The 25,038-nt window shown below is 35.0% G+C and overlaps 1 protein-coding gene across 8 annotated transcripts in view; it reads right to left on the bottom strand.

Annotated features, from left to right (window-relative positions):
• LCORL (ligand dependent nuclear receptor corepressor like) overlaps positions 1-25,038 on the bottom strand; it is a 164,720-nt gene that overhangs the window by 9,396 nt on the left and 130,286 nt on the right. For 4 of the 8 annotated variants that reach the window (XM_081812559.1, XM_081812564.1, XM_081812563.1 and 1 more), the window contains 2 exons: positions 17,970-22,783; positions 3,218-3,323 (listed from right to left, as the gene is read on the bottom strand). The exons of 1 other annotated variant lie outside the window; for it this stretch is intronic. In XM_081812559.1, the coding sequence (XP_081668685.1) occupies positions 3,218-3,323; positions 17,970-22,783 (4,920 nt within the window). Of the gene's footprint in view, positions 1-3,217; positions 3,324-10,305; positions 10,333-17,969; positions 22,784-25,038 lie in introns of all 8 variants that reach the window. 3 more of the 8 variants (XM_081812560.1, XM_081812566.1, XM_081812561.1) reach the window with 3 other exon arrangements.

The raw sequence follows: 25,038 nt of genomic DNA, 5'->3' as shown, positions 1-25,038 counted from the left end.
GGTGGGGAAGGCCAGAGGGAGAGGGAGGGGGAGAGAGAGAATCTCAAGCAGACTCCTCGCTGATCTCGGAGCCCCATGCAGGGCTCGATCCCACAACCCTGAGATCATGACCTGAGCCAAAATCAAGAGTCGGACACTCAACTGACTGAGCCACCAAGGCTCCCCTACCATAAGAGTATTGTTTAGGTTAAAGGTTTTAAGAAACATAAGTTCATCTTTTCAAAGGGAGAAAAGTCAGCTGTATGCATGGATAAACAAATCTGGTATAGGATTTAGAATGTGAACAGTTACTATAAAGTACCCGAAACTATCGAATTTGAACTCATCTATTTAACTCCAAATTCTGAATGACTGGTTTATTTCCTCTGGTAATAGCGTCATCTTATGTTGTGAAAATTTACTGAATAGCTATTATAGCTATACCCTTGAGCCTGATTCTCCACAAATCTATCCAAATACCACAATAGGGTTGTTAAATGTGTAAACTGGATCAGAGAACATTTATGAAGTCAACAAGCATATTCCCATGGTTTTGATGTAGTAAGAAGTTATAAAAATGAAGTCTGCTGGACTCTAAATTTGATAATTCCAGGGTTCCCAGAGGCCAATACCGAGGACTTCGCCATCTATCAAAGTGTTTCAGTTCTATGACGAGCTGGCATGCATTTATAAGCCAGGTCTGCTGGTTACCAAAGTTAGTATTCACTCATTCTTCCCTCAAATCCTTAACCAACACCTACCTAATGTATTTAGAATATAAAATACTGTGATGGTGTCTGTCTTCAAGGGTTTTGCAGCTTGGTAAGGAGGCAGAAGGGAGAAGTATTCATAAATTATCAAAATAAATATATTTATTTTATTATAAATAGATATAGAAGAGGTAACTGAAGACTAAGGGATTACAGAGAAGGGAAATTAATCCCAGCAGTGGGGAGGTTGGGGAAAAAATATTTGAAATAGGTCTAAAGTAAATTCTTTACTAAAAGGATTTTAGTAAATTGGGACAGAGGGAGGCTTCATAGAGCCTAAGTTTTGATTCCGAATTAAATCACTCACCTGCTAAGTGTACATTCCTTAACCTCTAAGCTTCAATTTAACTGAAAAGTGAAGATAATGAGAGTACCCACCTCTTAAGGGTAATGCGATTATTACATGAGTTTATGTAAACAAAGCAGTTGGTATAGAGAATACATGTAAAATGCCTGGCTAGACACATAGTAAGGACTCGATAAATGTTAATACTAGTACTACTAACAAAAAGTCAAAAGGTACACATGTGGTGATACAGGATGACAGATATGTGTATGATTTGTTTTTGCACTAGTACAGCCATTTAATTTTAAATCTCTGGTTTTTTTTTTTTTTTTTAAAGATTTTATTTATTTGAGAGAGAGAGAATGAGAGACAGAGAGCATGAGAGAGAGGAGGGTCAGAGGGAGAAGCAGACTCCCCGCTGAGCAGGAATCCCGATGTGGGACTCGATCCCGGGACTCCAGGATCATGACCTGAGCTGAAGGCAGTCGCTTAACCACCTGAGCCACCCAGGCGCCCCTTAAATCTCTGGGCTTTAAAGGGGAGGAGGATTCAAATGAAAGAGCCATAGAGATCTAGCCAGTTACACATGGTCTACCAGTGGAACATGATGTCTAACGTAAATCCTTTCTCTTGTTGGCAAACTCTGTTAAGAGTTAGGTTATACAGGTTTTTTGTTTTTTTGTGTTTTTTTTAAAGATTTTATTTATTTATTTGACAGAGAGATAGAGAGAGAGCACAGATAGTCAGAATGGCAGGCAGAGGGAGAGGGAGAAGCAGGCTCTCCGCCGTGTAGTGAGCCCGATGCGGGGCTCGATCCCAGGACCCCGGGATCATGACCGGAGCCGAAGGCAGACACTTAACTGACTGAGCCACTCAGGCGCCCCAGGTTTTTTGTTTTTAAAGACTTAATTTATCTCAAGAGAAAAATTTCTCTTTGGTAGGATACTTTAATTTACTTGAATTTACTTGAATTTACTTGAATTTACTTGAATTTAAGGGCCCTGGCAGATTAAGTGGTAGATTTTAAGTCGGACATTTTTTCTGACTTGCTTTTGATTATTTGATGTGGTTATTTGGAGGAACAGAAGAACCTGGTGGTTAAGAGTAAGACTTTGAAGTCTCATATTCTTGGATTAGAATCGCAGATTTGCAGTTTACTCCAAACAATTTGAGGAGAACTACTTTTTTTAATATAAAGATTAGCATAGTATGTGCTTAACTAGTAAGTGCTATCATGATTATTAGAGCAAACCATAAAGATTCACATGAAAACATCTAGAATAAAAAGAATAGTTTCTTCTGAGAAACAGGATATCTACCTGAATTTTTAGTTGGATGGAATGAAGGAAATTATAGTCCGATTAAAGGCACAAAACCAATTCTCTTCAGAAATCAATGAACAGTTTGCAGTGCTATGTGATTTACAAGTGATCATTGGCCAGGTAGGGCCAAAAAGAATTTACCTGAATTTCTTAATTAACTTGTATATTAAATTAGTATAATGCAACTGTGCCTAAAGCAGTATCTTAAATATAATAGGTATTCAGATATTCAATAAACACAAATGTGATTCACATACATTTATAAAAATAAAATAGGAAATTTTAGTACTAAATTAAAAACACTTAGCAAGTTATTGATCTAAAATAATGCCAACTGACTAACTGTGAAAGAGTGTGGAACCTGACAGCCCTTAGAAAGATTTTGGATCCTGTTCCCATTTGCCTTTTGAGGAACTTAAAAATGATTATAATCAATGATCCCTTCCTTTTTTTTTTTTTAATATAGCTGCATCCACAGCCCAAATTCTTCACCCCTCCCTATATTCATCTCTTTGCCCTATTATTTTGCAATGTCCTCTCATTCTAGGCTCACCCATGTGACTTGCTTTGGCCAACAGGATGTTAGCAAGTATGAACTCTAAACTGGCTGAGGCCAGTGCAAGCTGAAGCTTGAGAAACTACTTGGGCACTTATGCCCCCTTGTGTATCTCTGTTTTTGCCATGAGAACAATGCCTGGGCTGGCCTGCTGGATGGATGTGAGACGCAGAGAGGGGCTAAGCTGGCTCACCTGATAGCTAGCTAGTACAAGGCATGTGAGGGAACCCAGCCAAAGCCAAAAGAACGTCTTAGCCTTATTTGCCAGTCAGAGATACAGAAGTGAAATAAGTGCTTAATTTACCTAAGGGAGTAAGTTTTGGGGTGGTTTGTAAGGTAGCACTGTTGTGGCAATAGATAAATACTAGAACATGTCTTCTCCTCACCATGATGTGCAAGGTCTCTCATTCCTTAAAAATAAAAACAAACAAGTGCAAGGTCTCTCATTCCTTAAAAACAAAAACAAAACAAAACTTCACTCAATCTTTTATTTTCCTCAAAATAACATTTTTAGAGCTAGTTTATTTTAATGAGTTATCCTATACTTGCTATCACCATTTTCTTCTCTCTTATTCTTAACCTACTCCAATCTGGCTTCCAAGTCTTTCACTCCATGAAAACAACACTTATTAAGTCGCCAATGAATTGATAAGTCTGATGACTGATCTTTAATTTTCAACTTTTTTGCCTTCCTAAGAACATTAAACACTATTGGTCATTTCCTCTGCTATAGACTGAACTGTGTACCTCCCTGTTTTATATGCTGAAGTTCTAACCCCCTATATTAAGAGATATAGGGCCTTTAGGAGGTAACTAAGGTAAAATAAGGTTACAGGGTGGAGCCCTAATCTGATGGCCTTGTTGTCCCCATAAGAGGAGAAGAAGACACCACAGAATGGGAAGGTAGCCATTTGCAAACCAGCAATAGAGACCCACCAGAAACTGAACCCTCCAGACCTTGATCTTGGACTTTCCAGCCTCCAGAACTGTGAGAAAACAAATCTCTGTCATTAAGACATGCAGTCTAGGGGCGCCTGGGTGGCTCAGTCGGTTAAGCGGCTGCCTTCAGCTCAGGTCATGATCCCAGGGTCCTGGGATCGAGCCCTGCATCGGGCTCCCTGCTCAGCAGAGAGCCTGCTTCTCCCTTTCCCTCTGCCTGCCACTCTGCCTACTTGTGCTATCTGTCAAATAAATAAATCAAAAAAAATCTTTAAAAAAAAAAAGACACGCAGTCTACAATATTTTGTGATGGCAGCCTGAGAAGAGTAAACCTCTTTCTTGAAACTCACTTTTTTTTTTGGCTTTTGAGACAAAACACAATATTGGCTTTCTTCTTCCTCTTCCCTTCACTGCAAGTCATCCTCCTCTTGGATGGCTTGGAATTTCTCAAGCCTAAGTCCCAGGCTTCCTTTTCTTCTTCTGTAATCTTTCTTTAGGGGTTCTCATCCATACTCAGTTTCAGTTATCAATGACATCTCAGACATCTCAAATCCTCCCACTGCTCACCACATTACTTCTTCAAAAAGGATTTCCCTGAGTACTCAACCTAAAGTTATTACCACTAGAAACTCTTTAGATCATCTAATTTCATTAACACAGAACTTACAATTGCTTATGTTTTCCTCCCTCCCATTAAAATACGAGCTTGATGACAGAGTACAACATATTGGTCTTGTTCAACATATTATTTCCAGTACCCTGCATATAGAAACTGGATAAATATCTGTCAAAAGAATAAATCTAGGACTTCTGCTTCTGGCTATGATGAAGTAACAGGAATCAGATTTACCCTCTCACTTTAAACAACTTAAAAAATAGACAAAAATATAAGCAATATATATAGTAGGCTCCACACCCAGCATGGAGCCCAATGTGGGGCTTGAACGCACGACCCTGACATCAAGACCTGAGCTGAAATTGAGAGCCAGATGCTTAACTGACTGAGCCACCCATGCGCCCCTGAAATATTTTTAAGACAATGGATGAAAGAAAGTACAGGGTGACTGTGATCCCTGAAAGAAGGGAACAAAGGAGGGAAGTCATAAAAATTGCTCTGGCTTACTGCCTGAAGAATTTCCAGCCTGCAGTTTCAAGAGAGGGACCAAAGGAGCTTGGAGATCTTCCTGAGATGAGAGGACAGTTTGTTGCTGAGGGAGACCAAAGCAACCAGAATCTGTGGGGCAGAGCACAGGAGACAGAGCTGTACAGAGAGAGCTCTAGAGATCTGCACTGGTTTCCCTCGAATCTGTAGATAAATACTGATCAGTGCATGATAAATGTTTCCCAATTCTGTGAAAAAGACCACTGAAAAGGACCAGGCAGAAAATTGCTAGAGGCCACACAGGACTGGATATAATTTGTGTTCCCACCAGCAAGAACGGAAAGACCCCCTGACACATATGACAGTAAATAATTATTGGTAGTGCCTCACTAGTGGGGTAAAATTAGCCCTATGGCAAGATTTCTCATCCTCAGCACTACTGACATTTGGGGCCAAGTGATTCTTTATTGTGAGGAGCTGTCTTATTATGCACTGTAGAATGTTTAGCAGCATCTCTGGCCTCTACCCACTAAGTGTGACAATCCAAAATGTCTCTATACATCATCAAATATCCTCTGCAGGACATCCCCGGTTGAGAACCACTGTCCTAGACTAAAGGCTGTTCCAACTCTGCCTATCAATGCCCAAAAGCAAGATTTGAAACAATAAAGTTTTCTTAATGAGTTAATAGTGTCTCAGAACAGAGCCACAAAACATTGAAGACATTGGAAAAACAAAACAAAAAAACCCCAGCATAAAAGGTAAAATCGACAGTGTCCAGCATCCAATCCAAAATTACCAGGCATGCAAAAAACAGGAAAATATCCAAAATGAGAAGAAAAATCAATCAGTAGGAACTGATAGCACACAATGTAAAATTAGCACACAAGGATTATTAGTGCAAGTACTTTCAAGAAGCTGAGGAAAGCATAAGCATGAGGAGAAATATAGTAAATACAAAGAAGACTAAATTTATTTATTTACTAAAAGGATTTTATTTATTTATTTGTGAGACAGAGAGAGAGACATAGCAAGAGAGAGAGAGCACCAGCAGAGGGGAGAGGGAGAAGCAGGTTCCCTGCTGAGCAGGGAGACCAACATGGGGCTCGATCCTAGGACCCTGGGCTCATGACCTGAGCTGAAGGCAGACACTTAACCAGCTGAGCCACCCAGGTGCCCCAGAAGACTAAATTTAAATCTCTGGAGATGAAAATATAATTTCTGAAATGAAAATATCCTGGCTGTTACTAACAGCAGATTAGACAATCCAAAGAAGAGTTTATCAAACTTAAAAACATGAAATAGCATAATCCAAAATGAAACAGAGAAAAAAATGTAGAAAAATGAACAGGTATCAGTGTTCTATGCGGCAAAATAAATGTGATTGGAATCCCAAAAGGAGAGTAGTGACAAGAGAGATAGAAACATATTTCAAGAAAATACAGCTAAAAGATTTCCAAATGTGATAAAAACTAAACCCCCATATCCAACTAGTTCAAAAAACTCCAAATAGAAAAAAACATGAAGGCAACAATGCCAAACCCATTTATAATCAAACTGCTGATAACCACTGATAAAATCTTATAAGCAACTGGAGGGAAAAAAATCCAGTACATACAGAGTAGCAAAAAGAAGAATGACAGCAGACTTATCTTCAAAATCTGGAAGGCAGTGGAGCAACAGGTTCAAAGTACTAAAAGAAACATATGGTCAAATCTGAATTTCATATCCAGCTAAAATATCTTTTCAAAAACAGAAGTGGGGAAAAAAAGTGCAAAATAAGACTTTTTCAGACAAAAAGGCAGGGCTGAGTGAATTAATAAAGAGCAAACCCACACTACAAGAAATGCTAAAAGAAGTTATTCAGGCAGAAGTAAAATAATATCAGATAGAAGCCTGGATTTGTACAAAAGAATGAAAAGTACCAGAAATGGAAAATTCATGGGGAAAATACTTTTCCTATTTTAAAAATCTCTTTGAACAACTGTACAAAGGAAAAACAGTAACAACATATTGGGAAGATTATAACATTTATAGAAGCAAAATGTATGACAATAATAATAGCACAAAGGCTTGGAGGGAGGAAATGCAAATGTACTGTAAAGTTCTTAGACTATACATGAAGTGGTGTAACATTATCTGAAGGGAGTTACTGGTAAATTAATGTATAGGGTAAACTTGACAGCAAGTACTTCTTAAAAAAACAATTAAGAGAGTAAATAGAATAATAAAATACACTCAGCTTATCCAAAAGAAGGCAAGAAAAGAGAAAAAAGGAAGTAAATAATAGATGGGACAAATAGAAAATAGAAAGTTGGATGGCTTTTATCAAAAAGATAAGAAATAAGTGTGGGTGAAGATGTGGAAAAAAGGTGAACCTTGTGTACTATTAGTGGGAATATAAATTGGTATACCCACTATAGAAAATAGTATGGATGTTCCTCAAAAAATTAAAAATAGAACTACCATATGATCCAGCAATTCCACTTCTGGATATTTATCCAAAAAAATGAAAACAGTAAACTTGAAAAGATATATGCACCCCCCCCACACATGTTCACTGCAGCATTATTTACAATAACCAAGATATGGAAACAACTTGTGTCTATCAAAGGATGAATGGATAAAGAGAATCTCTCTCTCTGTCACACACACACACACACACAGACACACATCCAGCCATAAAAAGGAAATCTTGCCATTTGCAATAACATGAATGGACCTTGAGGACATTATGCTAAGTGAAATAAGTTAGAGAAAGACAAATATCAGATGATTTCACTTATATGTGGAATCTAAAAATAACAACCAACCAAGCTCACCAATACAGAAAGCAGATTGGTGGATGCTAGAGGCGGGGGCAAAATGGGTGAAGGGGCTCAATAGGTACAAACTTCTAGTCATAAAATAAAGAAGTCATGGGAATGTAACATACAGCACAGTCGCTGACTATAATTAATAATACTGTATTACATATTTGAAGTTTGCTAAAAGAATAGATCATAAAAGTTTTCATCACAAGAAAAAATTCTATGGTGACAAAAGTTAACTAGACTTACTGTGGTGATCACGTCACAATACATAACAAATACCAAATCATTATGTTGTACACTCAAAACTAAGATGTTTTATGTCAGTTATACCTCAATTAAAACAAAAACAAAAACAAAACAAAGTTGGCTGACTGAAACTCAACCACATCAAGTCACATGAAATGAAAATGGTCTATTAAAAGGCAGAGATTGTCAGATTGGGTGAGAAAGCAAGCCTCAACTGTATGCTGCCTAAAAGAAACTCACTTCAAATACAGAGACATATAGATTAAGAATGAAAGTGTGGGAAAAGATATACCATGCTAAAACTAGTGAAAAGTAGCTGGAATGACTATAGTAATATCAGACAAAAAATGATTTCAGACCAAAGAATATTTCCAGAGATAAAGAGGTTCATTTCATATGAAAAAGGAGTAAATTCATCAAAAGTTCATAAAAATTCTAAATGTATATGCACCTAATCACAGAGCTTCAAAATACATGAAACAAAACCACAACTGAAAGGATAAATAGGAAAATCTAGAATCAAAGTTGCAGATTTCAAAACCTCTCTCTCAAGGATAAATAGAATAAGTAGACTGAAACTCAAGAAGGATGTAGAAGAGTTGAACAGCACTATCAACTTGCTTAACTGACAAGACTCCACCCAACAGCAGCAGACTACACATTATTTTCAATAACATGGAGAACATTCATTAAAGTAGATCTGGATAGACTCTTGACCATAAAAAAAAAATCTCAATAAATTCAAAAGAATTAAAATCATACAAAGTATATTTTATAACCATAGTAGAATTAAACTAGAAATCAGTAACAGTATCTGGAAAATCCTCAAAATTTGGAAACTGACCAATATATCTCTAAGTAATCCATGGGTTAAACAAGAAATCACAAGGGAAATATGAAAATAGTTCTAATTTAATGAGAGTGAAAATACAGCAGAGCAAAATTTGTGAGATACAGCTAAAGTAGTGTTCAGAGGGAAATTTATAACATAATGATCATATTAGTAAGGAATTAATCTTCTTTCTTCTACAACCCTCTACACTCTATACCAATAGTTCTCTAAGTGTGGTCCTTGGAACCCAACCATCTCTTTTTTAATAAGCCCTCCTGGTGATTCTGATGCACACTAAAGTTTGTAAAGCATTGTTTTAAAGTAGTACAGTTCTCATTTGGACCACCGTAATGGTCTATGCCTTCACTCATGCAGTCTACCATTCATTTTCCACAAGGCAGTCAGAGAGATCCTCTAGGGAGAATCTGATGATGTCATGTATCTTCCCTATCCAATCTCTACTCTAAGAGCAATAGGAAGCCACTCAAAGTACATAAACATGGCTTATGGGAATCTACATGGCTATCCTTCATTTACTTCTCAATCCTCACACCTGATATCATGCTCCTCCTTTCTCTTTTGACTCAAGACACACCAGTCATTGTCTTACCTGCAAAGAATACCATGCTGCAGTTTTCCCACATGCAAGTCTTTCTGGAAGTCAGTCCTCCCCTCCCAGTTCTTTGCTACTTGGCCTAATTAATTCCTACTCACTCTTCACAGCTCAGTTCAATGCCATTTCCTTAGAGAAGTCTTCCCCCCCAATTCTCTGACTTGATAAAATCTCCCTATAAGGAATTCTTATAATACCACCTACTAATTAAGAACTTGTAAGATTTGTGTACTTACTTACTCAATGTCTGCCTCTCTTAATAAACTTGAACCATGAGGGCAGAACAATACCTGGTTTTGTCCCCCATCATATCCTGTATGTCTAGCATATCGCCTGGCACACAGGAGACATTTTTTAAAGAATAAATTAATGGGGTCTATCTACCTTTCTGTTTCTATGTACAGAAACAAAGTAGAAAACAAATGAAATGTCTAGGTTGCCTGGGATTGGAATGGGAGTGGGGTAGGAAAAAGAAGCCAAGGTCTTATTAAAATTAAACAAGAACAACCAAGAAAAACCTGGCAGGATGAAATCATTCAGACACTGCTCTGTCCCCCCCACCCCCCGCGCGTAATTAAACAACAGGTGAATTCAATAGACTTAACATTATAATCACAGAATGCTCAGCTCCACTGTAAACTGTTTACTGCCCAGGAAAAATGAGGGTGGGGGGAATGGTAGCTGGGAGAGCTGAACCAAGAATTCTGAATCCCTAAGTGAAGAAATTGAGAAGAAAAAAGGAGAACATTTGAGGAAGGAATTTAAGATGTAAAGCACTGAAATCAATCTTTCTAACAGGTGGTAGCCACCGGTGAAGGAAGAGAAGAAGGGCGACCCTTGGACTTACCTCGGATAGACAAAGCAGGTCTGGAGGCTGCGGGGAGAGAATAAAGATTTACAAAACAGAATAAACTGCCACTCATGGCTCCCCAGCACCACTCTGCTGGATAACGATAGGTCTTGTCCCATACAGATAAAACAAAACAACTACAAGTCAGAAATATATTGCATTGTGTGGGAAGAGGGAGAGGATGGGGTGTTCGGAATAAACTGGATATAATAACTTTAATCTATTTTTAAACAACCCAAGGACTTTCTAGCCACATACCAAAATTCTACTGATATATACAGGTCAGCAAACTTTTTTCCACAAAAGGCCAGGTAATAAGTATTTTAAGCTTTGTGGGCTTTATGAAATTACTCAATTCAGCTTCAGTGGCATAAACAGCAATGACAACACCTAAGTGAACTTGGAGTGTTACAATAAAACTTTACTTACAAACAGGCCATGGGCCAGGTGCCCCAATTTAGAGAATTAGTTTTATGTTTGAAAATAGTTCTATACTCCATATCCACTAGTATGGAGAATCAATCAAATTATCTTTCTTCAAATTATACTGTGCTGCCAAAGTAAAAACAATTTGACATACTTTTTTGTAAGTTCCCCGAGTTCCTCTGTGACTCTAATGTCTAACACAAAGCCTAGTAGATCAAAAGAAAAAGTATCCAATTTGTTGAGTAAATTAGATGGTTTCCCATGAAAGATGTGGGGTAATTAGTCAAGTAGAATATTGTGAAAAACTCAGTAATGGTTAACAAAGCAATAGGATATAAAATAGTCAAGAAAAATTCTAAGAAAAAAAAATCAAGACAGGAGATTATCAAAGTAGCTCTTCTATATTTTAATAAAGCATTATAGCAAGAGTTAGAAATGCTTCAAAACCTAAAACTCTTCTCCTTACTCAGTTCCTATGAAAGTTATGCTGATAGGGAAGAAACTCAATTATAAATAGAACGGATTTTTATTAAAAATTCCTGATTTCAGGGGCGCCTGGGTGGCTCAGTTGGTTAAGCAACTGCCTTCGGCTCAGGTCACGATCCCGGAGTCCCGGGATCGAGTCCCACATCGGGCTCCCTGCTCAGCAGGGAGTCTGCTTCTCCCTCTGACCCTCCTCCCTCTCATGCTCTCTGTCTCTCATTCTCTCTCTCGCAAATAAATAAAATCTTAAACAAAAAAAAAAAATTAAAAAAAAAATTCCTGATTTCATTAGAATACTTCAAATAACCAAAAGTTTTAACAGTTTCACTTGTGGCACTGTCAATTAGTAAAGAGGTAATATGAAGTCCAAATAAAAAAGAATATGCCAATGATTTTTTTCATTTTTCCATTAAAATATCTATCTTCACTTCATCCAGTTCTGACCAAATTAAGATGGTGTAAGGTTAATTAAGACTTGAGGAGATACTGATGTCATATGAAATTAAGACTTGACAAAAAACACTGATCTCATATGTTTTCCTAAATTCATAAGATATTTTCTCATGGTTTGTAATATCTATGGTAAAGCTACCTGAATTGACTGCTACCACCACTCCTCCTTTCTTAACATGAAATGAAAATCTAATATACAAAAATGAAATTTACAAAATGGACTCATTAGAATATGATCATCTTTGGCTTATAGGTATTTACCACAGTGTTCTTTTAATGGTGAATGTTAATAAAGCACTTACAACTTAATTTTGATTACTCTAATTTATGTCCAAGAACAAATCTAGTATATAAATTAACATGTTTTTATAGTCATTGCATTTTTCTGGGAATATCACAGTAAATATAAAGAAACCCTAGCAGGAAACTATATAGAGCAGTGTTTTCCAATTATGTTCCCCAAACTGTGGGACATAAAAAGCTATGATATGATATATGATATGATATGATATATAAAGTTTGAAGAATGCTGTTTAACATGTTAATGGGGCATAGTGATTCAACAAGCACAGGACTGAGCATTTCCCAAAGTTATTAGACCATAGGACCCTTTTCCCACAGAACATCTTGGAGGACTAGTGCTTCTTGGACTATATCTCTGGAATGCTTGTGTGGCAAACTAGATTAAGGTGACAATGAGTCATCTAGCAATGTGTTTCTATCAAAATGAAATTTAGAAAATCATCTACTCTATGCTACATAGTTCTTCCATTAAATGATAATTATGAAGCTGAATAATAGCACGTGAAGAAATGCTAACTCTAAATTTTATTTGAACATGTTTAAAGATATTCTGTGCCAAGGTTTGCCTCAACCATACAAATTTAAAAGGATATTTTGAGTTAGGATGCAAAAAATGTGGTAAACCATTCATGAGCAGGACCAGAGGAGGATGCATGGTTGGTTTCAGTTTTAGGTAGTTGAAGGAGTATACTATTAATTAAAAATCACCCATCAGTTAACATATCTGTGTGAAAACCACAATTCTAAATGGAAAAATTGTATTCAGTCATTTTTGAGGATAGATGACAAAGCAGGAGAAGCTGACAAATTGACTTTTTTTCAGTCAGCTCAGAATCTAATTCAAAGTATCAATTTGAATTCTGAATTTTTATGGCAAAATTTAGTTTTAGGATAAGTACAATGAGTATAGCTACCTCAAGTCCACATTAGTTATTCTAGTCTTAAAACTTCCTTAGATGTGTCCAAAGTAAGCTTATTTACATCCAGATCTTTATCAATTAGGAAAGGCACACATTTACTTCGGTAACTCAAAAGACACTGATATGCAAAAGTTCTATATTATTATTTTCAATAGTCACTCCATTTTAGGCCATTATCACCTCAAAAATCATCTCTTGCACCTAGCCTTTCACACACCCCATTTTGTCCTTCCCCTCAAAAATCTATACTGTATGCTATCATTAGAAAAGATTCCCTAGAATTACACTTTATTCAGTTTCTCACTATTCACGGAATGAGTTCTCGGCCTGATCTCTTTGTCCTTTTGTTATACCCACTTGGTGAACCCAATTAACCCAATTAAATCTAAGGGCCCACCTTTCTCCAAGCTTACATTCTGGCGGCTGAGATTCACAAAACTGTTCAACCCTGTTATTTCTTGAGAGAGTATTTCAAACGTTATCTACATTGCACAATACCCACCATATTATTCTTAAATTACCTCTGGAGTCATAGAAAATATCTCTAATATTCTCAATATTTTGCCCATGAATTTGTGAACTAACGTGCATTCCCATATATTGTTTCCACTGTTTTCATGTTTTAAGAGAGAAGTGATTCTTCTCACCAAAACTATCTAATGATGGCCCATAATGTCCAATAATTCACTCTGGGGCTTCACTCCATTTCCACTGCTTGCCATCTTGTTTGTATCTTAAACCTTTCATTCTCTACTGGCTTCTCCTCATTGGCAGCAGTTAAACTTTTTTTTTTAAAAAAACAGTCTTCATGAGGGCTTCCTCTCACTATCTCCCTATCTCCTGTCCAGTCAGAGCCATTTGGTTTTCTATGCTAATTTTCTTCATTTCCTCTTCCTGCATTAACTCAATCATAAGATTTCTGGCTGCGTACCAAAACTACGCTCTCCAAAATCATTACAATAACCTTTTGTGCTATCTTCAGTGGAAACATTTCAAGGCTTAATTAACCTCTTTTCAACATTTCACACTGTTGTTTTATGCCTTCTTAAAACACATTTCCTTTCTACCACACTCTCCTGGCTTTCCTCTTACTTCCTGACTACCCTCATCAGTCTCCTTTTGTGTACTTTTTTGTTTTTTTTAAGATTTATTTTAGAGAAAGAGTGAGTGCGCGTGTGCACTCGAGTGGTGGGCAGGGGCAGAGGGAGAGAATCTCAAGCAGACTCCCTATTGAGCATGGAGCCTGATGCAGGGCTCAATCTCACGACCCTGAGATCATGACCTGAGCCAAAATCAAGAGTTGGGACACTTAACCACCTCCGCAATCCATGTGCCCCTGTGCACAATTTTTTTTTTCCTCTATATCTTTGGGGCTCTGAGGTCCTAGGCTCTTCCCATTTTACACTGAGCAATCCATTCCACTCTCATGGTTTCAATTATTTATGGACTCCAAAATCTTTATCTCTAGCTCAGACCTCTTTTCTGAGAAACAAACACATATTAACCAAAGCTGACCTCTTAATAAGACAGGTTTAAACTGCGTGGGTCCACTTACACGCAGATTTTTTCCCCCATAAATATACATACAGTATTGTAAATGTATTTTCTCTTCCTTATGATTTTCTTATAAAATCTTTTCTCTAGCTTACTTTATTATAAGAATACTGTATATAATACATATAACAGAAAATATGTATTAACTGTTCATGTTATCAGTAAGGCTTCCGGTCAACAGGTTATTGGTAGTTAAGTTCTTGCGGAGTCAAAAGTTATATGTAGATTTTTTTAATGCACAGGAAGTTAGCACCCCTAACCTCTGCATTGTCCAAGGGTCAACTGTGATTGCTTCCTAAACATCTTTTCTTAGATATTCCACTCAAACTGCTTACGTCTAAAACTGCACACTCTTAATGCTCTTATATCTCAGTGAATGTTACTATCATCTATCACTTAGATGTTCAAGCACAAACCTGGACATTACCCTTTATTCCTCTACTCTCTAAGATGTACTGATTCTATCTCATAGACCTCCATCAAATTTATCTGTTCTCCATTACTGCCATACTAGGGCTCCAAACATTTTTTCATTAACTGATGCTGGCCTCACAATTTGGGCTATGCTTCCCTCAGTAGCTTTATCTTTTGCCATTTTTCTGTCCACCCCCTGCCCCTTTCTTAATTTCTCTTTTATGCCTCAGCTATATGAATTAAATTACTCAGTGTTCTATAAGCCTGTTCTGTCACCCAAATTTTCCACATGCAGTTTGCTCTTCCTGAAATACTTCTCCCCTGACTTCTAATACTTTGGCATCCTTCAAATCTCAGCTTAGATGTAACTATGTAAGAATCCTTGCCTAATTTTCTAAACCTGGGTTCAATTTCCCTCCTTGGTGCTTCTACAAACCACCTCTCTCCCCAATCATAGCACTCTACTTTCTACTGGAATTGCCTATTCACTGTCCCCTATGAAATGATAAGCTCCATGAGAACACAAACCATGACTTTAGCCATTCTATCCCCTTAATATAATTAATAATATAATATCTCACTTAAAACATAAAATATACTCTATTTACTGAATATATGTACATGATGCAAGTCTTGTTTTCTTACTCAGATGGAAAGGGAACTTTCTGAACTTTCTACAGTATCTAAGAGCATGTTGTAGGCATTCATTAAGTATATACTGAATTAAGAATAGGATAGAATTGCATTTCTTCTTTCCTTGCCATGTCTACAGTTGATACACAGCAGTACAAATGTTCTGAAGTATAAGTTTTAAAACTCCTATGTATTAAACTATATCTAGACAGTAAATCTTGAAATGTACAAAAACAAGACATTTATGGCAGAAGCAAAACTTTTCATCAATAGAAATATTCCCTAATTCATTATATACATTGCCTTATGAATTTTTCTAGAAAAGTCCTTGTTGTTAAAAATCTCTCTCAAATCTCCAGTCACTAATTACTCTATGATGAAGAAAAACACATATAAAACTGATAATGAATTTTAGTGTCATTTCCAAAAAGGCATTAAGAAGTATGGAATACCAAGAATAATGAGAAAAAAAAGAACACCTTAAGAAACATTTTAAAATCAGATAAATATAACAAAAGCTGCTATAAATACAACTTTGTAAAAATAATGTCCTTGATTACAAAAAGGAATGTTAAATAAAGAAGGAAAGTTATCAGTAAAAGATAAATAAAACTTTAAGCAGAACAGGAAATAGTACTAGTAATTTTAAAAATGAGAAAAGGTGTAAAACAACAATGCTAAATTTTTTTAAAAAATCACAAAAGGATTTTGAGATTAATGTGAAAAAGCAATAATGAGGCATTTTCCATCTGATTTTTCCAGGGTGATCTCATATTTAGTGAGATAAAGAATCATATTAATATAAATTTTATATTCATACCTTAGGAAGATACAATGGTTAAGAAGCTAGAAGGACAAAATACGGTTCTGTTGTAAACTACCTTTGGTAAACTCTAACAGCATGAAATGAGAATGAAAGAATTAAAAGTGAAACACTGCACTTTCTACTCCATTCATGACAGTCTTTCAAAAATATGTGTATATATTTTTAGGTGAATTATAAATTTTTTTTTTTTAATCACTATCAGGCTTCTTCCCTCTTTTTTCCTGACATGCTATTTGTCATGTTATTTTTAGTTATCCTAAGGACAAGAAACAAAGGACATTATTTTTCAATTTGATTCATCTTTCATAATGGAGACTCTAATTTGATTAACATTAAAGCTTTAATTGTCACATGTTACAAAGTTAAAAATTTTTAATTAATGCATGTTAAATATTACTGAAATAGGCATTTTAAAGTCATTCAATTAATTGAATGTCGGGGTCATTATAATCATCTAACCTATTAAAACTTGAGTTTATTGCTTTTAATATTTTAATAGAAAATTTAATAATTGTTTCTTAGCTTTTAAAAAAGTTTTAAAAAGGTAACAAAAATAAAGCCATCAATACCTCCATAAGCCCCTAAAATATACGATGTAACAATGCAACTATAAAATAAAATAGCCTTAAATTTACAAATGTAACCTGGCACTCTCTCGCATGTCCAGGAAGTAATGGAATGAGCATTACCATACTTCTACAAATCCTGAACTGTCTAGCACCTATCAATAAGCTGAGATGGAACTGGCTCCATTGGCAACTACAGTGTTCATATCCTATCTTGCTAGGGTCTGAGGGGAACAGTCTCCCTGAGGCACCAAAGTCAGGCCAGCATAACTGAGTAAAGCACATAATTACTTACTAAAGTAATTTCAGTTTACATTCTAAATTTACCATTACCTTAACAGTATCTGTATATGATTTTCTCCCTTGTTACACTATAGATTATCTCTGGAAAAAAATCCTCATCTTTGTATCTGTGGAATCTAGTTCAATGTCTCATCTGAAAAAAAACCTATTCAACAAATTTGCTTATTTATTGAAGAAAATATCTTGTTCCTTGACACTATTTAAATAAGCAGAGTCTTAAGATGGTTCTCAAAGCAGTACCAGAGGACATTAACAATTTGATGGTGAATGTGAGACTGATTTACTAGAATTATTATATATGTTATAGACCTCATCGACTTAGCAGAGACAGTCTTTACTTCTTTCCACATGGTCTCAAAGCTATTAATTTATCAAGACAATGAATACATATTATCCTGTAGTGTAGCAGTTAATTTTTAGATAGCTCCTTGGGCATATTTACCATTCACACTGTTTTCTATATTTTATATTAGATCAAATACAAAAACAGATAATATAACTTGTATATTAATGATATATGTTTAGGAGCTTTCTATGTCTCTACTAAATATATTTTAATTTGCTTACAATTCTGGACACATTAAGATGTAGGGAAGTGCATGGGTACATTTAGTAGAACCTAATTTCGTGAGTTTCATACTAGGTGCCAAGAAATTAGGTTGTCCAAATATTTTGGAAATAAATTGAAACTAAATCAGCTGTTCCTTTTCTACCCATTATCTCATACTTTACTCAAGGCACCTACAATGAAACTTTAAAATTAAGTAGAGAAAAACTTACCTAGTTGGGATTTTGAATAATAGTTTGCCATTTGTCCACTGTTGCAAGACTGTCGTTTATGTCTTTTTGTTGACATTTCTGTGGTCTTCCATGGTGGTCTTTTTCTTTTGTTCAATTTGCTAAGAACATCAGAACTATCAGGATTCTTGTCATAGTTAACACATTTATTTAATTTACTGTTGTCAAGTTGGCCAGGAAATTTATTGGTTGAAGGACTATTTGTTTTAGCATTTTCTATTTCTTTAGATTGCTTTTTAAAAGAATTTTGCCTAGCAGAATGGGATCTTAAGGTAAAGCACTTTGATTCTTCTCTATGAGTCTGATGATTACTTCCACCGTCAATAGATTCAGGAGAGTAAATGATTGTATTTAGCTTAAAAGTATTTCTGTGTTCAAGATAGTTGATCTTCCTCAAAAATATTCTACAATCTTTTAAGGTTTTTGACCTCCAATTATTTGGACATACATTTCCTAGCCTTGGTCCCTTTTCAAAATCTTTTTGGCTGCAATTTGTTCCATTCTCCTTTGCTTCTGACTTAAAATTATTCTCTAAACTAGCATGTGTTTTCAAGTCAGACATCACCACCTTCTGTTGCAAAGAGTCATCCCTGATCTCAGGTGGCAAAATAAACTGATTATCTATTGTGTTTTTTCCTTGGAGTGGGATGTCAGCCTTTGTTCCCCCCTCAGTCTTATTTAAAAATTGGTTCTGGCAGAAAAATCTTAAGTTCCTCCTTTTAGAGATCCAATCAATTGTTCCATGGTTGTGCAGCTTTCCCTCTCTTTTCCACTTTGCATGTTGCAACCTCTTAAACTCAGTTCTTTTTAATCTAGCTAATGTTAAATTACTTTTCACATTTAACAGTGGAGAGCTAACCATTTTATGCAGTATATGCAACTTCCCTGCTGATTTTGAAGGAGAAGATAGTGCAAATTTTTTAAAGTGCTTTCTGAAGGGGCTGGTATTAAAATTAGAATATTTGGTCCCTAATTTAATTCCTCTGGTGTTTATTACTTCCAAAGGGTTTCGAGCATTTGCTTTTCTAACTAGTGAAAGAGACTGTGTTTCTGTTGTTTGCATAAACCAGATACAGAGTTCATTCAAATCATACTTTTTCTGAAAAAGCATTTTTACAGGTGAAACTTCAAGTTCTAAAAGACAGGTTTCCAAAGGGTTTGCTATTTTGAAATTATCATTTTCAATGCGTTCTCTTTTTTTATGAACACAGTTTCCAGCTTCATCTCCACTCACTTGTACCCAAGCATTTGTTATTTGCTCAAATCTATTGTTTAATTCCTCTAGTAAGGAATCGTTTGAAGTAGAAGCAGCCCACCACCTGAGCAAAGGATTTGATGAAATTATAGGGTCCAAGGATACTTCAGAAATGGGTATTAATTTGTTATCTTCCAAACACATTTTTGCATTCCTTGAATTTCTAGTTGCTGGGGTACCTTTCGAAGCTATTTTTATCCTTGACTGCCTATGTTTTTCCTTCTGACTTTTACCTTTCTGCAAATGGAGTTTATATGATTTACGGAGCAGAGCATTTCTATAAATAAGTGAGCTAGACGATGCTAATGGATGTAAGAAATGGAGAGATGGTTTTCTATCCCTAATAGAATGTCTCAAAGGTATAGTAGCAACCATACTTTTTGATCCATTCTTAAATATGTCAGCTTCAGTGTGCCTTGTATCCATCTTACTGCATTGGTGATCATACTTTTCTTCAGCCAGATTTTTTTCTAATGTATTTTCTTGTTCTAAAGGAGGTAAGCAGCTGCTAATACTTACTTCTCTCTCCTGAGGTGAAACTCTATTAATAGTCACAGATATGCCAGAGATTTTCACTTTTGCAGGTCTACCAGGCTTCCTCATTATTGCAAAAGGCTTCTGATTTGGTCGAATAATGTTCTTGGAAGGTTGAGGTATCACAGACTTGTTCTTGATAGGCCTAACATATTCAAAGCCAGACCCCAAGATCTCACTTTCAGTAGTCAAACTTGAAACAGCACTTCTTTCACCTGAGTCAATTTTGTATTCTCTAGTATTTCTGAGACTGTTACATTCAGTTGGAAAATCAGCAACATTATTGCTGAAAGACATAATATTGCTTATGTTTACAGTTCCTTCAGAAACATGCCTTCTACTTCTTCTTGATCTTCCATAAATAACAGTTACAGTAATACTCTTTTTATAAATACCTTCTTCTACTTCTGATAGGAGAGATTCTGGACTTTTCTTTCCAGCACTAGAAGACTCATTTTGGCAAATGGTGATGTCTGTTTGATCAGTTTTAGGTTTTGGTGGTCTTCCAATTGGCCGCTTAATTTGTTTCACAACCTGGGGACCTATTTTTTTAGGTCTACCTGGTTTTCGTTTAAAAGATGAATCAATACCATTGCTTGGATTTTCCTTAGGTTCATGTTGTGGCTTATCACTATTCATATCATCTATAAACATTGCAGGGGATTCTGTAGTTTCTTTTGCACAATTAAATTTGTTTAGTTCTCCCTGTAAAGGGTCACTATCATTAAGATTAGAACTATAATTTTCAAAGTTAGCATTTGGGACATCCTTATTTGTTTCTGTTTTTTTTTCAATTACATGATGAGTTGGACATTTTTCAGAAGGAAGATCAATATTTGATTTGGAAGTACCAACTGAAGTTAAAGTATATTTGACTCCTTCACTGCTTTTAACCTCAGATAAAAACATGAGTTTGATAGGGCTAGAATAGCTGGAAAAAGAAGAGCTTTCAATGGCTTCATATTTTGTTGGCACACTTTGAACATTGGAAATCAAGCTACTCACATCTAAAATAGAAGACTTTTCCAGATTATCAAGTCTTTTGCTATTCATATCTATTGTAGGAATATGACTGCTTTTGATATTGCTGGCTGCTACCACAGATTTTGATAAACTCTGTTCTTTGCATGTCGTTCTGCTTAAAGTAAGAGTCATATTTCTACCTGCAGTTTGATCTTTACCATTAATTTCTATCAATTTCTTGGATGCCTTGCATCCTTCAGATAATGAGTGATTATTCAAAGACTTTTTGGCCATATTTATTGTGTCTTCCAAACGCTCCACAACAACTTGTAAATTAGAATTCATTGCAATTTTGTTTAGATCTATATTGTGTGAGCTTTCAATTTGAATATTTTTCACTGGGTCTTTTTTTTTTGTAGATTCAGAAAGTTTTTTGGCCTTAGGGGATTTTTTAAAAACATAATTATTTGTTACATATATAGAATACCACCCTGGGCGCACAATATTTCGTTTAGTTCTGCTCAAAAGTCCAGGAACATCACTTTTCAAAGGAGTTTGAGTATTCTCCAGTTTTGGATTCTCCTTGTGATTTTGCAAAAGTTTTTTTCCAGCTGCAGATTTCTCCTGTGATTTTATGCTCATTTTCCCAGGGGAAGTTGTTTTAAAGCTTTCTGAAAATGCATCAAAAGCCAAGTTAGTTTCTAAACTATGAAGAGGTAGTTGCAATGATTGTAATGCACAATCTGGTGAAAATGATGTTTCTGCATGATTATTATCTTGTAAGCTTTCAGAATTTTGTAAAGACCCTTGGCAATGATAGAATTCTTTTTTGTCCATGGAAAGTATCTCATCATTGCATGTCAACTTCCTTGAATTTTTTTCAGTGTATTTTTTTCTTACAAAATTTTCATCAAGACTAGCAAGTTCTCTTTTTATTTGTAAAGACTGCCTTCTAAACATGGGTGAATCAGGAGAGTTGTGCATTGAAAATAAGGTTTCTTGACGCTTTCGAAATCTTGTCTGAATAATTTTATTTTCTACCTTTTTATCATGTTGACTCAGCAATTCCATGAAACTGTAATCACTGGCCTTGGCATTATTCAAGAGTGAGGATATTAAATCTCTCAGTTTTAAATCATTATCTGTATTACAATCACTGCTAGATAATTTTATAAGGTTTGTCACATCTGTAGTTTCTATTGATTTTAGTTTTTCATTAATACGATCCATTAAATCTTGAAAAATTATAGTAGTTTCACCTTTTTCACGATTTGTAGTACAATTACCGCTGTCTTCCAGAAGCAAATAATCAGAGTCACTGGATTTTTTAGTTTTACGTATTTTACCTTCGCGGTCACCCTTGTCACTGTTTATTTCTGCTGGTATGAGAGATGGAGGCTGGTTAATGTTTATTTCAAGTCCATTATCTTCTAAGGCCGAAAGCTCTGAGACGACATCTTTCAATTTTTCGAATCCTTCAGTCTGTACAGGTGATAATGGGGGAGGTGACGGACTTCGAGATCCACAAAAGTCCTTAAGACTGACTGAAACACCACATACTTCCCTTGGTGAAAGAGGAGCATGAAACGTTGGTTTTGTGGAGTGAATGTTTGGTAACAGTCCAGAACAGCACCTGTGAGAATTAGAACTGTTTGCAATTCCTCTATTCACTACTGTCTTAATGTGTTCAATAGTTACAGTTTGGCAAGATAAACAATGTAAATCTTTAATACAGACTGGCAGAGGCACAAAACCAGGGCTTTGTCTTTCATTTCGTAAACACCCTCTTTCTGCCAGCCTATATTCATAATTACAGAATAGACCATGTAAATCATCTTCAATTAGGGGCTTTTGAGATTCTGAAGACACAGTATATGATGCATTACAAGAGCAAAGAGAAGCAGCATTCTGCTCTTGGACTAATTTCAACATGGCCAAAACTTGTTGCTGGTGATGTATGCACAAAGATTCCAAAACTTTGCTTAATGCTGATTTTCCTTTTTCCATTTTAGTAGCTTCCTCTGATTTTGCATCAACAGTTGAACTAAAAATAAAAATCAAACAAAAAATGAATTACAGCAAAAATACCAGTATTATAAGGAGTTACAATTTTAACAGAGTTTGAACAAAAGAAATTTTGGTATTGCTGGACTCCTAACTCCTACAGAGCTGCACTAATGACATCTTGATTATTGTTCAGCAAAAATATAATGAAGCACGATGATAATTAATTTCCCATGGCAAGTATCATAGTCAAAGGAAAGCCCTAGTTTTGTGATATAAAAGCTGATTATAGGTATGATTATATTTATAGATTGCTAATGTGTAGTGCTTTGGACGTATTAAGAATATTTAATGGCAAGTGCTTCAGAAGGAGTTACATTTTTGAAAGTAGACATTTTGTAAGTTATTTTGATAATTATCAACCCGTATTAGTGCAAATAAGAAAAATAAGATGTAGGAGAAAATCTTATCTTTATTTAAAATAGGTATTTTTTCAAGGTAGTGAAAATAAAAATTATTGATAAAAGAAAGCTTTGCATACTCACAAGGAAAATTAAGGAATTTAGATTTCATATAAATAACAGAATATCTTCTCTAAGATTAAGCTGCAGGCATTTTAACCTAATAATAAAAAATCTAAGCTATTTAAAAATAAAATCTATTTTTAATTTATTTTAAATACTAAAGTAATTACATGAAGACTAAAGGCATTACTTACCTAATTATTTAATTTCAAATGCTGGAAAATGTCCCACTGAAGAAACTAATATACATCTAATTTTAACTAACACCCAGGATTACTTAGCAACCAAGGCAGAAGTCTACAAAAAAAATTTTTTAATCCAATACCAGCAGCAAGAAGAATAAAATATATTAAAAGAATTCTGTTTCAGAAAAGTATCTATTTAAATTAAACATATCACCAAACTCTGTACATGAAAATAGCCTCCCATTCATGATTTCTTTTATTTGCTATTATTGTTAATAGTTCCTGTTTTGTAGAAATTTTATTTAGGGTTGGAATTGGGATATACTGATTATGAATTGCTATAGGAGATTGTATTTTGTTTAAAGGGTTATTATATTCATATATATTAGAAAGGATTTTTATTTTAAAATGAAAAGTGAAATTAATTTTATTTTGCTCTCTAAAACTGACTTAACCTGTTTCACAGATAAGTATGCAATATTTTATCTACATTTTATAAATATTGTTGAGTAGCAAAAACACCAAAGCAAATTCTGAACATTAGATCAAAAATTTTCTAGAAAAACGGTAACTTTACTAGATTCAACCAGTATTTCACCAAAACTAATATGTGATTTGACAAAAAGCAGTTATCAAAGTGAGAAAAAGATATGAAATTAATAATAAAATGTTTAAGTCCACAGACATGACCCCAATATCCTTTCCTTTCTGAAAATATATTTTTTTTTGGTTAGTTTTATCATGATTGGGAGTAAATGATGGAACTGATTCCCAAGATTCACTATTAGATAACTCAAAAAATATATGGAGAACAAAGACATGAGGAAATGTTAACTATCAAATATGAAGATATAAGTGATATACTCTTTTCTAGCAAATTAAAAATTATAATTTTCACATAAGCAAAAGGAAACCCAAGAGTTCTGATAGATGCACTTCAACAGTTTCTTTAAAGTTATGTTATGGCCTATTAAACATATCTGTGATTAAATAAAAAGAGATTTTGTTTCTTAGAAAAATTCATTGCATCATAATTTAAAGATTAATTTGCTTTCCTAAGTTTTCTAAAATGCTTAAATGTTTTTTCTGTTAGCAAAGTCAAATAGAAAGTAGAAATAATTAAAACTAATAATTAGTGTTAACTATTCTGAAAACCACCCCAAGATTTTTACATTTGTCTTCTGAGATTTCAAGGAAGTCTATACTTTAAAAAAGTTTCTTATTCAGTTAATTACTTTTGGTTTTTTTTTTCCCATTTTATTACTTTATTATAATAATGGAACTTCCAAAATACCACAGTGGTCAATAATTCCCATGTAATGGTATATGAAGAATAGCTTCATAAAGTTACTAATTGGATATTAAGGCATTAGATTATATCTAATACACACATATCAGATATTAGCTAACTAAATTCTCAAATTATAAAATTCCATAATGCTTATTTGGCTCCAAATTTTTCTTTTTCATATTTCTTGCACGTTAGAGGCTCAAAGAAAAACCTAATATGAGTAAGTAATAGTTGAATACACATAGGTCTCCAATCTAGTATTCTCAAGTAATTATGTAAAGGTTCTATAATTATA

This window comes from Leptonychotes weddellii, chromosome 2, assembly GCF_054177405.1.
Source record: "Leptonychotes weddellii isolate Sample4059 chromosome 2, ASM5417740v2, whole genome shotgun sequence".
In the NCBI taxonomy this organism is placed as follows: domain Eukaryota; kingdom Metazoa; phylum Chordata; class Mammalia; order Carnivora; family Phocidae; genus Leptonychotes; species Leptonychotes weddellii.
The sequence above is the reverse complement of the archived record's forward strand: the minus strand, read 5'-3'. Positions and strand labels throughout refer to the sequence as shown.